This window comes from Aotus nancymaae, unplaced genomic scaffold (assembly GCF_030222135.1).
Source record: "Aotus nancymaae isolate 86718 unplaced genomic scaffold, 86718_ANA_hifiasm-v0.15.2.pri h1tg000051l, whole genome shotgun sequence".
Taxonomy (NCBI): domain Eukaryota; kingdom Metazoa; phylum Chordata; class Mammalia; order Primates; family Aotidae; genus Aotus; species Aotus nancymaae.
In genome coordinates, this window is record NW_026988465.1 from 21,188,293 (window position 1) to 21,203,815 (window position 15,523).

General features: G+C 38.9%; 1 protein-coding gene across 2 annotated transcripts in view; it reads left to right on the forward strand.

Annotated features, from left to right (window-relative positions):
• The first annotated feature begins 565 nt into the window (after nt 1–565).
• Nucleotides 566–15,523, forward strand: part of MRS2 (magnesium transporter MRS2) — a 32,234-nt gene continuing 17,276 nt past the window's right edge. For both annotated transcript variants that reach the window (XM_064363034.1, XM_012458523.3), the window contains exons 1-9: nt 566–864; nt 2,765–2,838; nt 5,050–5,086; nt 6,126–6,238; nt 8,544–8,717; nt 10,872–11,002; nt 12,137–12,253; nt 13,503–13,655; nt 14,222–14,339. In XM_064363034.1, the coding sequence (XP_064219104.1) occupies nt 675–864; nt 2,765–2,838; nt 5,050–5,086; nt 6,126–6,238; nt 8,544–8,717; nt 10,872–11,002; nt 12,137–12,253; nt 13,503–13,655; nt 14,222–14,339 (1,107 nt within the window). In that variant the 5' untranslated portion in view covers nt 566–674. The remainder of the gene's footprint in view (nt 865–2,764; nt 2,839–5,049; nt 5,087–6,125; nt 6,239–8,543; nt 8,718–10,871; nt 11,003–12,136; nt 12,254–13,502; nt 13,656–14,221; nt 14,340–15,523) is intronic.

Below are 15,523 nucleotides of genomic sequence, written 5' to 3' on the forward strand. Positions count from 1 at the left end.
CACAAGCATCTGGACCTTACTGAGTTGTTGGGTAATCATCTGGACCTTATTCAGTTATTGGGTAATCACTCTTCTGTGATTTTTCCCTATGCACATTAAGTAAACTTCGTATGCTTTTTCTTCTACCAATCTGTCTACTCTTAGTTCATTCTAGAAACCTTCAGAGGGCGAAAGTGGGCGTCTTACCTCTTGCTCCCTACACCGCGTTAAATTTAAATATAAATTATTTGGGAATGGGTAAGCTGCTCATTTCCAAACTGCAATTTTCATATGTATGAAAATTCTCCACAAACTGCGATGCCATGGCACTCCAAGAGCCCAAGAACCTGGGTAGGACAGCTCACCTAGTGCGGATAAACGTGCTCTACCCATCTCCCAGCCCGCCTGCCCCCTCACTTAGGTACAGGTACAGGTGCAGGTACAGGTGCAGGTACAGGTACAGGTACAGGGAGGAAGGCCAACGTCTATTGGCCACGGACTTGAGAGGCACGCCCACAGGCACCTTCCGAGCATGCGTGGGGAAGTAGCACGCAGGCGCGGCACGCCCCGCGCATGCCTGGTGCAAAGCGTCTTCAGGTCGGGCGGTAGATCCGCGCGAGTGCTGCGGTCACGGCAGCCACCGTCCGGCATGAAGGCCTGGGATCTGGCTGCTGCCTGCACCTCGCTCCGGCACCATGGAATGCCTGCGGAGTTTGCCCTGCCTCCTGCCTCGCGCGATGGGACTTCCCCGGCGGAAGCTGTGTGCCCTGGCCTTGGACTTGACCTCCGTGGCTCGTCCCGTTGCTGCGTGCTGCCGCGCCGCCGACCTGGTTGGAAAGAGCCGGGCGGCGCAGCTTTGCGGGCCCAGCAGGCTCCGTGTGGCAGGTACTTGCCCCTCGACGCCCACAGCCTTGGGACGCTGCTCTTGCCCCAACTGCCCTGCGCGGCTCGGCTGTTGCTCCGCGTGTCCTGTGAGCTTGCACAGGCCGGCGGGCCTAGCTGCGTCCCACCTGCCCAGAATACGACCTTGCTCTGTGCGCTGTGCCCTGCCGGGATCTGAGCGGCCAGCTCTCCGCCTTCTCCCCCACAGCCCTTGCTGCAGATTTTGCAACCATGGGAACAACCCAGGAATCGTTTACAGGAGGTGCTCACGTTAGTTAACACCCCGCTTAAGTGCTCTTTAAGAGGTTTTTTGTTGTGTTTCTGAGACAGGCTCTCACTATGTTGCCCAGGCTGAACTCGAACTCCTGGCCTCAAGCCATTTTTCTGCATTAGCCTCCCAAAGCGCGGGGATTACAGGCGTGAGCCACGACACCTGACTGAGAGGTGTTTTTAAACAAGGAAGTCATAAGTATTCGTTTCTCTTCCCTGTCTTCTGTTTCGTCCTTATGGACACATTTATACAGTTATTCAGTTGCAGAGATTGAGGACGCACCTAAAAGTGAGGCTGAAGACTGAGTTGCTTCTGAGAACGACTTGACTTTATTTTCCAATACAGTACTGTATAAGTAAACAGCCAGGGAGATCAGATTGAGGGGAAAAAAAAGGAATTTTAGTTGCTGTTTATTTTTTCACCAAATGTTGAAGCATGGTGAAAAGTTAAGATTTTCACGAATGTGAGTGCAACTATTTGAGGAATAAAAGGTGTGGAAATGAGTGACTTTATCAAGAATATAGCAGTGTTCTCAAATTATGTCTTCTCACTTGTGCTCTCTAAAGCCTCCTACAGTAACTCCTCCTCACCACCTCCTTACCCACTTAATAGAGAGTCTTTCTAAATTGGGTTACATGCCCTGCACCCTCCATTGATAATACTTGGGAATCCAGTTTCAGCAAGTTGGAGGAATCTTTTAGGACAAGCATTGACATTCAGAGTCTCAATCCTGGTAAAACCCTATCTAATTTGTGACATTGAAACATTAAAAGGCATTTGTAATCAGCAAATGCCTTTACGTTTATTCATCTTACCCTTATAGTGATAGTTTGTATTTTGTAAAAGGGAAATGAAACTTCAGATATTAACAAATTACAAGAATTATTACATGTATATAGTGGAAAAATTTTAGAAGTAAGGACTTTTTCTACAGTCTCTGGAGTCATCGTAATTAATTTGGAAGCATAAAACAGCGTCCTCTGTCAGTCATTAAATGTACTTGATTATACTTCAGAGCTCACTTCGATTTAGTCTAATCACGTTTTAAATAGACTAATTTGCAAATAAAGATTTGTCCTCATTCCAGCTCAGTGGGGTATTTCATAAGTATTCACTATAAAGAATATCTGCGGAGAAGAAGGAAGATGCATAGGTTTCATAATTTATAAGCCAGTCAAATAATTCTGATACTGGAATGCTTGAAAGAGGTGGTACTTAGGACCGGTGTTTTCTAAAATGTATCTACTAACAAATGTGCATGAAGAGCCTTTTAAATTATGCAAAAAGGAGGACCAGACATTTTCTTAAGTCTCAGAACAGGATCTTGCACATTCCTTTATCCAACTCGGAGATATCAATAATAATTAGAAAGTTAAAAGGGTGATTGGAATCCATCAGTTATTTTAAAGCCTCTCCTAAGCCTTTACTTTTGAAAGTCATTCCCTGCCAAACCTAAGGTAATCACCAACAAATATTAAAATTAACAACAGTATTTCTTCTTTTCTTAATAGGAAAAAGATTTAAAAATAATTTAACAATCTGAAGGCCTCCACGTAGTATGAGAGTTGTGTTTTAGCTCTGTGTGAAAACCAGTCATATGACCACAAGGAATTCTCTTAATTTATTCTTCAGGTGACGTGCACCGGTTTAGAACTTCTGACGCCTCTCAAGCCACTTTAGCCAGTGTAGCCCCAGTATTTACTGTGGTGAGTATGTACGGTACCTTGGAAATCATACAGAAAGTGCTTCCCATACTTATTAACAGCTTGGACTGTTGGCTAATTTACTTATTTTGAGTTTTATAATGAATCATTATAGCTACTTGTCATGGCTGCTGTGCCTGGCCAGTGACCTGAGTGCCTACTACATTTGCTTAATAACAATCTTGAACCTTGGCTAACGACTACAGCTCCCCTTTTAATACTAGAACAGATCAGTCACGATTTAGAGCCGTAAAGAGGCTCGAATCTGTGGTTTGCAAGATAATATGCAGGCAGAAGCATCTTGAAGGCAGCAGAGTGTAGTGTTTAAAAGTGAATGCTTTGAAAGGTCAGGAAATCTGTAACTTTTCTCTGAAATGGTTTGGGTGGCAGCGGGAAGATAATATGTATCACACACAGGTGTTTTTAGAGAAAGAGAAGGCTATGGGGCAAAATGTTAACAAAGCTGACTCTAGGCGAAGGCTGTATAGGAATTGACTAATTTCCTTTATACTTGCAACTTCTTTGTAGGCTTTTACTTAAAAAAAAAGCTTGATAAAAACTTGTACCTATTTTGAGCCAGACTTTCTAAATTCCAATCTCACTCTGCCTTGTATTGACTAGGTGGTCTTGGACAAGTTAGGATAACATCTTTACACTTTAGTTTTCTCATCTGAAAATGAGCATAACCTACCTTATAGAACTGTTATGAGGATTAAATTAACTCATATATATATAAAGCCCTTAAAGTAGTACCTCACATATACTAAGCCTCAAATATATGTCATTAGGAGAAAGCAAGATAAAATATATATGGTGAGTTTTTATTGTGTGATTAACTTAGCATGCATGTTTCCGTGGTAATAACCCAAGACCTATATTGTACTTGCAATTATATGTTAGAGTATCTTTCTGAAATATGTATATGATAGTAAGTAGTATAGCTCAGCACATAGTGATTCGTTAAATATTTCACAACTTCATGCTTGACTGTGGATAAACATCACAGAAAGAGATTCCCCTACTTTACAGGAAATAGGTGCATTATCTGTATCAAATCCTCCTTCAACAAACTATCAGAAAAGGTTCTGTAAATCATTCTTTTTTTTTTTTTTTTTTTTGGAGAGAGAGTCTTGCTATGTTGACCAGTCTGGAGTATGGTGGCACAATCTCAGCTCACCACAAACTCCACCTCCTGGGTTCAAGCCAATTCTCCTGCCTCAGCCTCCTGAGTAGCTGGGATTGCAGGCGTGTGCCACCACACCCGGATGATTTTTGTATTTTTAGTAGAGATAGGGTTTCACCATGTTGGCCAGGCTGGTCTCAAATTCCTGACCTCAGGTGATCTGCCAACCTTGGCCTCTCAAAGTGCTGAGATTATAGGCATCATCATGCCCAGCCAAGTTTCTATAAATCTTTGTTGATTTTGCAACACCCACCAAAGAGATTTTAGCCTCATGCAGACATTTAGATTCACAAGACAGGCCATACTTGGTCCCAGTCTCCTCAGAAGGATAAAGGACAGGAGAAACAGCAGGGTAGTGTTAGGTGTTTCCTCTCCAAAGAAGTCTTTGCAGCCATCCAGGGGCTTCTTGGTCCTCTGAGTGATCACCCAGTTACAAGGAGGTAAGATTCTCAAAGGTGGCTGTGAGATTCACCTTGGCTTGAATTCCCATGCCCGACAGTGCCAGTATCTCCTATAACCATCTCAGAGGCACAGCTTATTCTGATCATGGCAACTAGAACCACCACGATCTAAAGGAAAGGGCAGAGAGAGATACTGCTTCCGCCTGATGTCTGTAATTTGTTCGTCTTCCCAGTCTAGTGCAGTCTACCAGTCAGTGGTCATTTTTACCATAAGGAATGTTTCCTAGTAACACAACTAATGATACTCCTTTATCAAATTTCTTTTTTTTTTTAATTTTTAAAAATTATTTTTATTTTATTTTTTCTTTTTTTACCACTATAGTAATGAGGACCTTTATCAAATTTCTAGAGGAACCAAGATAGAAAGTTAAGCCCAGGTCTGATTTTTCCTAACAAAGGAAAAAAGGATTTATTTTTTAAACCCTTAACTTATAACTGGATTTAATTTTAAAAAGGTCAGTAATGGTTTCTTTTTGCATTTCAACATTTTGGGGCTATTACTCACAGTACCATATAAGTAGCATACTAATTTGAAAGAAAATAATAATTTCTTTTATTCTCTATCTTCAGACAAAATTTGACAAACAGGGAAATGTTACGTCTTTTGGTGAGTATCTGATTAGTATTCTAAATCATTTTTTTAAACACTTAGTGAGTGAATCTGATGGAAATCAAGAAATTGTAGTTTTTGAGTAGAATATTCTTTGCATATGCAGGTGTGTTGAAGGAGGTCTTTCTTCAGCATTTGTCCATCACTCTTAATTGGAGCTGGCAATACTCGTACTGTGCGTATTCTCCCAGAATTGTTTTCTTCTAGCAGGAGCCATGTTTCACTCTAACAGGCCGTTGAAGGAATATTTGGGAGAGCAGAGGCTCTCCCTTCTGAGGTAGAGCTGGAGCCCAGAGACACACTCTTTTTCTCTTTTGTCTCTCTTGTTAGTGTCCCTTTCACTGTGGTCATTCATGCTCCTGAAGCATGTTTAAGGCAGAGTCACATAATACCACTGACATTGCAGTGGGTGACAAAAGACGAACGGGGATAGGTCACTGCATGGCAGTCACATGGAACTCTGCTGCTGATGGCTCTCTGTGGACAGCTACTTTAAAAAGTGAGAGTAGGTATTACTTTACTGTGTGACTTGAAATCCGAGTTTCAGAACTCCCCTGAGAATGAATCTCAGGTGGTCTTGGACAAGTCTCAGGTAATAAATTCAGTTTTTCTCATTTTTGTATTAGTCCAAGAACAAAGAAAATCAAGCTTATCTGTTCACATATATAAAATACTGAAGGTGATGTTCTATTGAGAAAAAATACAAAATGTAGTTGTGTACAGTTTATATTTAAGAATGATAACCTGTCTCTAGAACGGGAAGTGTGTAGGTTCTAATGATGCATAGTTGTGGTTTCTATACTGGTCTCAAGGGAGTGAGAAATTTATGAGGTATAGATAAGAAAATCATTAGTTTGACTATATTTAGCCCAAGTATGTTTTCTAGGTAAAAATGGATATTACAAAGATTTAATTTTAGTTTTTATTTCTGGTAGTAACAATAATTGTGTTGATGGTGGTGGGAGGACTGCTCTGATGGAAAAATATAAGCCGCTTAATATATTGGTTTAGCCCTCTCTTTTTCTTTATTTTATAGAAAGAAAGAAAACTGAATTACACCAAGAGTTAGGTCTTCAAGCCAGAGATTTGAGATTTCAGCATGTAATGAGTATCACAACCAGAAACAATAGGATTATCATGAGAATGGAGGTAAAGTATCTTATTTTCATCTGTGTTTCTCCAATACAATCTTATAAAAGTTACCTTTTAATTTCCTTGATCAGTATTTGGGTTAAAAGTAATTTAGGAATAAAAATAGCTACATGAAACAGGATATTTTATAGCTTAATGTGCTATTATGAGTAGAACTCATTTTACATGGATTATATATAACACTGCTGTGTTTTAAGTTGGAAAAGTTCTGACTGTGGTGTTCATGCTTACTGTTGGAATTTAGTCTCTAATTCTGGAAACTATAAGACAATCCTGATTTATAATAGATATATTTCCAGTTGTGTGCAGTTACATGTAATTATAGTATAACCTCAGCTACCGAAATGTATTCTGGCTTTCCAAATAGCACAGGAAAGACTTTAAATTTTATAGCCTTAATTTAAATTTTTTTAATGGAAAACTTCTGAACTCTCTACCTATTCAGAGCATGCCAAATATAATTTTCCTTTCTTCAGTGAGTTAACGTGGATATCAGTTAAGTTGGTGAGCTAATGATTAGGTTCAAAAACAGGTGTCGAGACACAAGACTCAATGGGATTAGCCCTGTAGTGGGCATGGGACTTTCTTTTCTTCAAAAAGTCTTTGATGGCAGATTTTTTTTCAGTTTTCTAGAATTAATCAAAATAACAAAAAATGGGCCAGTAGTAGTGGCATGTGCCCGTAGTCCCATCTACTCAGCAAGCTGAAGTGGGAGGGTTGCTTGAGACCAGGAGTTTGTGACCAGCCTGGGCAACATAGCAAGATCCTATCTCAATAAATAAATAATACTTTATCAAAAATGGAAGCAGTCTTCTCCCAAGTGATTTTCTCCAGAAATATTCTTTACTCTTGGGATCAGTAGCTAGGATTCTTCAGTGTCTCTTTCGTGGAAAGATACACAGGTATGTGAAAAAGCAGATTTAGCAGAATGATAATTATATAATGTAACTGGTGGGTATGTGGTGTTCACTGAAATGTTTCAGCTTTTCTGTATAATAATTTGCATGAGGCCAGTGCATTGGCTCCCAGCACTTTGGGAGTCTGAGGCAGGTGGATCACTGAGGTCAGGAGTTCAAGACCAGCCTGACCAACGTGGTGAAACTCTGTCTCTACTAAAAAATAAAAAATTAGCCAGGCATGGTGGCAGGTGCCTGTAATCCCAGCTGCTGGGGAGGCTGAGGCAGGAGAATTGCTTGAACCCAGGAGACAGAGGTTGCAGTCAGCCGAGATCGTGCCATTGCACTCCAGCCTGGGAGACAGAGCAAGACTTCATCTAAAAAAAAAAAAAAGTTTTCATGATAGACTGCTGGAAAAATGTAAAAATAGAAAATTAATTTCTATATCATGATAGAGTTGCTACTTTTATCTACTTTTAACGTAAAAGATACCAGTCTTTTTAGGAAAAATTCTATTTTCATACTGTTCTGAATTGGAATAGTAAGACTATATTTCATCTTCTTAATTTCAGATTTGGTTTATATGCTTCAGTGTTTTTTTAAAAAGGAACTTCCATTTGAGCCAAACTAATTATGATTAAACTAAATCTTTTTTGTTTTTTCTTTTTTTTTAAAATGAGACAGAGTTTTGCTCTTGCTGCCCAGGCTAGAGTGCAATGGCGCAATCTTGGCTCACTGTAACCTCTGCCTCCTGGGTTTAAGCAGTTCTCCTGCCTCAGCCTCTCTAGTAGCTGGGATTACAGGCATGCAACACCACGCCTGGCTCCAAACTAAATCTATTCTAAAAGTCTACTTAATACCTTTTAGAAAGATCTTATCTTGTTCCCTTTATTTTCTGTTTTTTTTCTTGTGATTACCTTGAAAGTCTTAATAAATATATAATTTATGTGAGTAATTCCAATTTTATTGAGTGTGAGTTATTGGTATCAAGACATATATATTTTTTAGGTTTCCTTTCTCTTAAAAAAAAATACCTTGGTTTATTTTTGAAAAACAGAATGAACACTGATTTGGTTTAGTCTTAATCCAAAATTAGTCAAGTATTAAGCCATATTTTATGAATGTTCCTTTTTCCTACAGCTCTACAACTTGCATATATATACACATATATATGTATATATATGCATTATATATAATATATATGCAACATATATACTATATATGCAATATATGCATTATGTATATATACATATATGTATACATATATGTGCAATATATACATTAGATGTTATGTACATATACATAATATGCATACATATACAATGTATATACATATATAATGTAATTACATGCATGTGTGTATACACTTATGTATTTATATGTTTTGGGGTGTTTTTTTTTAACAGCATTTGAAAGCTGTGATAACTCCAGAGTGTCTTCTGATACTAGATTATCGTAATTTAAACTTAGAGCAATGGCTGTTCCGGGAACTCCCTTCACAGTTGTCTGGAGAGGGTCAGCTCGTTACGTACCCTTTACCTTTTGAGTTCAGAGCTATAGAAGCACTCCTGCAATATTGGGTAAGTCTGTTTTTATTTAGCTTCTTGGGTTTATTCTGATTTTGAAATGTCATTGAGTGGGAAGACAAGTTGGTGGTATTGTTTGAACGGCACGTCCCCTGACCACACCCTGCCATGTCTCTAAGGACCCTGCATGGAGATAACACTTTATTCTTAAGGTTTATGACCCTATCAAATATCACTGAAGATTCTAGGTATCCACAGTCTTCAGAGTCATGTTATGGCAGTCAGTGAAGCACATTTCAAGTTCACTACCCTTTTATCCCTTGAGGGGTGATAATTCAAAATACTTAACATCCTGAATATGATATAAATTAACATATATATTTTAAAAATTTAAGTGGATTCCATTTTGTTCTCTAAGACTGTGTATATTAAATAAATGCTTTACATGTGATAAATATTAAGTCATTCAAGTCATTTTTTGATTCGTTTGTACAGTCCTTTGTTGAGCCAGGTAAATGATGCATCTCTTTGAGACCTAGATTGACATGGGAATCACACACAGTTCTTCCAGTGACTCCTCCTTTAAGGGTCCTTAGATGTCTGACACTCCTGTCAGGCTCTGAACAAGGGTGATTCTTTGCTTTCCTGATCCCACAAATCTTTAATTGTCTTTTCTTGCCCCTGTTAGTCAGTATGGTACTGTTCAGTAACTGGCTACATGCAAGAGTTGGTGCTGGGAGCATACTAACCAGAGTGGGAGGAGGAGAGGCAGGTTGAGAGGACATGAGGTAGATTGGGTTGGGTGAGCCTGGTAAACTTCTCTTTTGTCTGCCTTGCTCTAAAAAAATAGATGGTTACACTTCCTGCTCTGGTTAATGAGCACCAGCTAGCACCAGGCAGAGCTAGCACGAGCCAGTGAGACACTAAGTAGTGGGAGCCCAGTTACCAAGCAGGGGGAAAGCAGAAGAGAGAAAGAAGATGTAAACAGTGGTTAGTGATGGACTGCACAGGCTGGGTAAACTCTCAGGAGCCATGCAGTTAGGAGAAAGGCAGGGATCTTAAAGGGAGCAGGAGGTGAAGGAGCGGGTCTGGGTTGACATGGGTCTCCTGCCTAGAGATTGGCTGTGGGGAGAATAGAGAGGGAGTTCAGGTTGTCTGCTGGGATATCCTTTCTTCTGCCTTTAAATGGGGTCCCAGGAAGATTTCTTTATGAAACAATACTACATATAAGCAAGACCAGCCACCTCTCAAAAGGGATAAGTTTTTGAACAAAGGCAAGCTCCCTAAACCCACCTGAGGGACCAAGACATGCCATGAGTAGATGTGCCTCACAAATACCCTATCTGTGACCCTTAGCGGCCTCCCCAACAATTTCCTGAGTCCACACCTTGCTGAGCAGAGGGTGTGGTATCTCTTAGATGGTAAAAAATGTGGTCTGCCTGTTTGGCTGTCCAGTCTTCCCTCCCTCCCAAGCACTTCTTTACCCAGAAGCGGTTCCTCTGGAGAATCACAAAATAAACATGTCTGCAAAGGCACCGTGATTCTGGACTCGTTTTCAAATTTAAAAATCTTAGTTTCACAGTAATTGTGCTTCTGAGATAAAGACTGTATGCTGTAATTTATGTCATTAGTTTTATCGCTTGATTCAGTTATATATGCTGTTTGCCAACAGGTATGGAAGTGTTTCAGTATTTTAACAACTATATAGTAGGATTAGTGCATACCTGCTGAATATCAAACCATACTTGTATTAACCTAAATAGTATATTTTTTACTTTACTCTGATATGTTTATGTTTTAAAGTTTAAGTTTTTATTTTCAAAGAGCTTTGTAGGAATTTTGAACCATATTCTGTTTACAAAGAACACAAATATTATTAAAAGCTTGTGTTTTAATAATAGAATGGCAGATTTTATTTTAATCCCTCATGATTTCATAATGATTGTCTATAGGAGGAAGACTCTTATAAGAGTTAGCTCCTTGTCAACCAAATCTGTGCCTAATGATGACATCACACATGGTTCTTGGAACCCAGAAGATCTAGTTTTTGAATCATCTTGAATAGGCATTCTAGAATTGACTTTGTTCTGAAATGTTATCAACATTTCAAGCTTCTACAGATTTCTGTATTAAATCAGAGGATTCACTGATCCTGAATATTCTAAAAAGATTGTTTTAATTCTTATGAAAGGTCATGTTGTTATCTAGATCAACACCCTTCAAGGGAAACTTAGCATTTTGCAGCCACTGATCCTTGAAACCTTGGACGCTTTGGTGGACCCCAAACATTCTTCTGTAGACAGAAGCAAACTGCACATTTTATTACAGAATGGCAAAAGGTAAATATGGGTGATGTACCATATTGGGAGTTGGAGACAAATATCTTTAATTAACATTTTGTTTCATAACTATTTTTAAAGTAAGAAAGTAGCCTAGGTGGGAAGTTGAGCTAAAAGGGGCACACAGTCTAATGTTTGTTGGAAAGCTACTTTGCATAAAATGTTATATAAGGCTCTTTTATGTGTGTGATCTCCTCTCATCACCCATTCAATGGTTGATATTGTCCTCATTTTGAAGATGAGAAAACTGAGGTTTACGTAACTTTCCTAAACTTACATGGCTAGCAAATGGCATATTTAAATCCAAAATCAAAGTCCATGTTGTTCTTTTTCTTTAAAATCATAATGGATTCCAGAATTTAATAACGTTTTATATGTATCATAAATTTTTAACATGCTCTTGGGAGTTGTACTCCCGAAATCCCTCCAAGAATTAACATTTACAATTCCTGAATCAGTAGTTTCTTGCCCAAAAATGTTGGAGTGTTTTTATCAGTTAAGAGTAATTTGTCTGTTTTATCACTGCCATGTTGATTAAGAATAAAATTAATTCCCAGACTGAAAATCTTAAATTCACAAGTGATCGCATGTTTCTGAGATAAATAATGTATGCTGAAATTTATATCACTGATTAACTTTATCAATTAATTTAGATGTGGTTTGGGTTTTTCGAGTTTTTTGAGACAGGGTTTCACTCTTTTGCCCAGGCTGGAGTGCAGTAGTGCAGTGTCAGCTCACTGCAGCCTTGACTGCTGGGCTGCAGCTATCCTCCTGCCTCTGCCACCCAAGTAGCTGGGACTACAGGTGCACACCACCATGCCCAGCTAATGTTTAAAATTTTCTTGTAGAGACAAGATCTCACTATGTTGTCCAGGCTGGCCTTAAACTCCTGAGCTCAAGCAGTCCTCCTGCCTTGGCCTCCTAAAGTGTTAGGATTATAGGCGTGAGCCACCATGCCTGGTCAAATTGATTCTTAATTTGCCTGGTAAATACTCACCTTTCTTTTTTTTTAGTAAGTCATTGTTTAGCATGAATGTATAAGAGAATATACTTGGTAAGATAACTCTAAAAATGCTGTTATCATGAAATGTTCTTAGAAGTTTATTCTGTTGATCATTTTTGTGTATCTTACAGTCTATCAGAGTTAGAAACAGATATTAAAATTTTCAAAGAGTCAATTTTGGAGATCTTGGATGAGGAAGAGTTGCTAGAAGAGCTCTGTATATCAAAGTGGAGCGACCCGCAAGTCTTGTAAGTATATAGTCATACTTTATTATTTATTTCCTTAGAATAAATCTTTTGACTTTTCTACTTCAAGGTGATTCTTCATACAGAATGTAACATTTTTCTGGACTAGAGAATATAGACCTTTTTCATCCCCAGTTTCACTTTTTCCCTGTGCAGTATCGTATCTAATTCAATTTAATGAGGATATATTGAGTGCATCCTGCATACCCAACATTGCTGACATGTGGTGAATATAAACACACAGTTACCTTTATATTCAAGGGACTGACCACCAAATTGGCACACACAGCTACCAAAATAACTTACCTAGGAAGTAGAGTGGGAGAGAAATTTACATGGAGGAGGGAAAAGATGGGTTAAATACACGAGTAAAGCATTAACATGAATTACGTGAGTTCATTCTAATAAAAATGCTCATCTTATAAACCTTTTATGAAGTGAGAAATTGTTTATGCTTCTTACTTGTGCACACTCTGGCTAAATGTTTACTTTTGAATGCCCAAATATTTTATTTTTTGTCTTTCTAGAGCAATATCAGAAATTAATACATTTTTGTGATCAGTTTAGTTTCCACAGTCTACAGATTTTCTTAAAGCACTTTGAAAAATTGGTTATTTATGTTATGATAAGGAAATATTAAGATAAAGGGGGCTGTGTAACATTTGACTGATAGCAGGTAGGTATGGTAGCAGAAGCTCTTGCTTGCTTTGCTTAGGCCAATCTGTCTCTAATGTGCTTTATGATACAGGCACCTTTTCAGAGTCCTTCATTCCCCCTTATCCTTTTTGGTAGGGTAGGGGAGCAAAGTTACTATTGATGTCATTCAGAAACATTTTTTTCATTTGAAATTGCAGTATGTACACACCTCAAAAGGAAATGGTCTTTACATTTTTAGTTGTGGATTTTGTTTTACGGATAGTGGTATTGGATTTGCACTAATTCATCTGCATTCACGTATCTGGAGTTTTCTGTAAGTGGCAGCATGTATCCGCATAAGAGTCTCTTGTATTGTGACCATGTAATACAGTGATGCCAACTAGTCTACATAAGGATGGAGCCTCTTTTCTCAACTTATCTGTAAAGTGTTTAGGATCAGTTGACATAGCTACTCACAAATTGGCCACAGTAATAGAAAAGACACAGGCGAGCTTTTCCACTGGTGGCTGAATGCTATAATACTAATTTAGGAAGTTGTTACTAAGTATATGATACACATGTTGGGGGCATGCTAATTATTTTCTCTTGATTGAAGCGAAAAGAGCAGTACTGGGATTGACCATGCAGAAGAGATGGAGTTGCTATTGGAAAACTACTACCGATTGGCTGACGATCTCTCCAATGCAGCTCGGGAACTTAGGGTACTGATTGATGATTCACAAAGTATTATTTTCATCAATCTGGACAGGTAAGAAAGTGTTATATAAAACAGTAAGTTTTTTTGTTAGTTTTTTTTTGTTTGTTTGTTTTTTGAGACGGAGTTCTGCTCTCGTTGCCCAGGCTGGAGTGCAACGGCATGATCTCGGCTCACCACAACCTCTGCCTCCTGGGTTCAAGCAGTTCTGCTGCCTCTTCCTCCCGAGTGCCTGGGATTACAGGCATGCACCACCACGCCTGGCTAACTTTGTATTTTTAGTAGAGACAGGGTTTCTCCATTTTGGTCAGGCTTGTCTTAAACTCCTGACCTCAGGTCATCTGCCCACCTTGGCCTCTTAAAGTGCTGGGATTACAGGCATGAGCCACCACGCCTGGCCAATAGTAAATATTTTTTTATAAAATATAAAGTTTTTAAGGAAATATCATTTTGTGAGGAATTACGCCATTATTATCATTTATAACTACATTAAAGTCCTTTTGTTTTGTTTTTTTTTTTGATGTGTAGGTTTCATCCATGTGGGTATCTAATAGATTTGGTGAATGTACTGTATATAGTTAGTGGGCCCTTCTAATCTCAATAGGTGTTCTCCTCTCCAGCCACCGTAACGTGATGATGAGGTTGAATCTACAGCTGACCATGGGAACGTTCTCGCTTTCGCTCTTTGGACTAATGGGAGTTGCCTTTGGAATGAATTTGGAGTCTTCACTTGAAGAGGTGAGAATGTATTATTATTTCTAAAACTTGGGGGGTTTCGGCCGGGCACGGTGGCTCATACCTGTAATCCCAGCACTCGGGGAGGCCGAGGTGGGCAGATCTGAGGTCAGGAGTTTGAGACCAGCCTGGCCAACATGGTGAAACCCCATCTCTACTGAAAATACAAAATTTAGCCAGGCACAGTGGTGGGAGCCTGTAATCCCAGCTACTCAGGAGGCTGAGGCAGGAGAATCACTTGAACCTGGGAGGCGGAGGTTGCAGTGAGCCAAGATCTCGCCACTGCACTCCAGCCTGGAAGACAGAGTGAGACTCTGTCTCAAAAAAAAAAAACAGAAAACAAAAAACTTTGGGGGTTTTTGAAGATTTTTTAATTAAATTATAAATAAATTAAATAATATATTTAAAAATTAAATAAATTAAATATAATTTTAAAATTATAAATAAATTAAATAATAAATTAAATTAATTAATTAATTAAAAATAAAAAGTCTAACCTGTATACTACCATGGTGAAATAAAATATATACTGTAACTTAAAATTCAGGCAGTATTGTTGGACCCTGTTATAACCTAGATAAATACAGCCTAGATTACTTTGTTTCACGAAACATATAATTACAAATGGGAAAGGTCAGCTAAAACAGTGTCTCTGTGAAGCAGTGTTAGAGTTTTTATTTTTTAATTCTTACATGTCTAGCAATGTACCAGGCAGTTTGCATACTTTATTTGGCTCAATCATTGCAGCTCTGAAAATAGATGTATTATCCCTACTTTGTAGATGAGAAGACTGAGGCTTGGAACATTTTTTTTTTTTACTGCATTTTAGGTTTTGGGGAACATGTGAAGAATATGCAAGATTGTTGCATAGGTACACACATGGCAGCATGATTTGCTGCCTTCCTCCCCTTCACCTATATCTGGCATTTCTCCCCATGCTATCTCTCCCCTGTTTCCCCCCAATAGACCCCAGTGTGTGATGCTCCCCTCCCTGTGTCTGTGTGTTCTCACTGTTTAACACCCGCCTATGAGTGAGAACATGTGGTGTTTGATTTTCTGTTCTTGTGTCAGTTTGCTGAAAATGATGGTTTCCAGGTTCATCCATGTCCCTACAAAGGACACGAACTCATTGTTTTTGATGGCTGCGTAATATTCCATGGTGTATATGCGCCACATTTTCCCTGTCC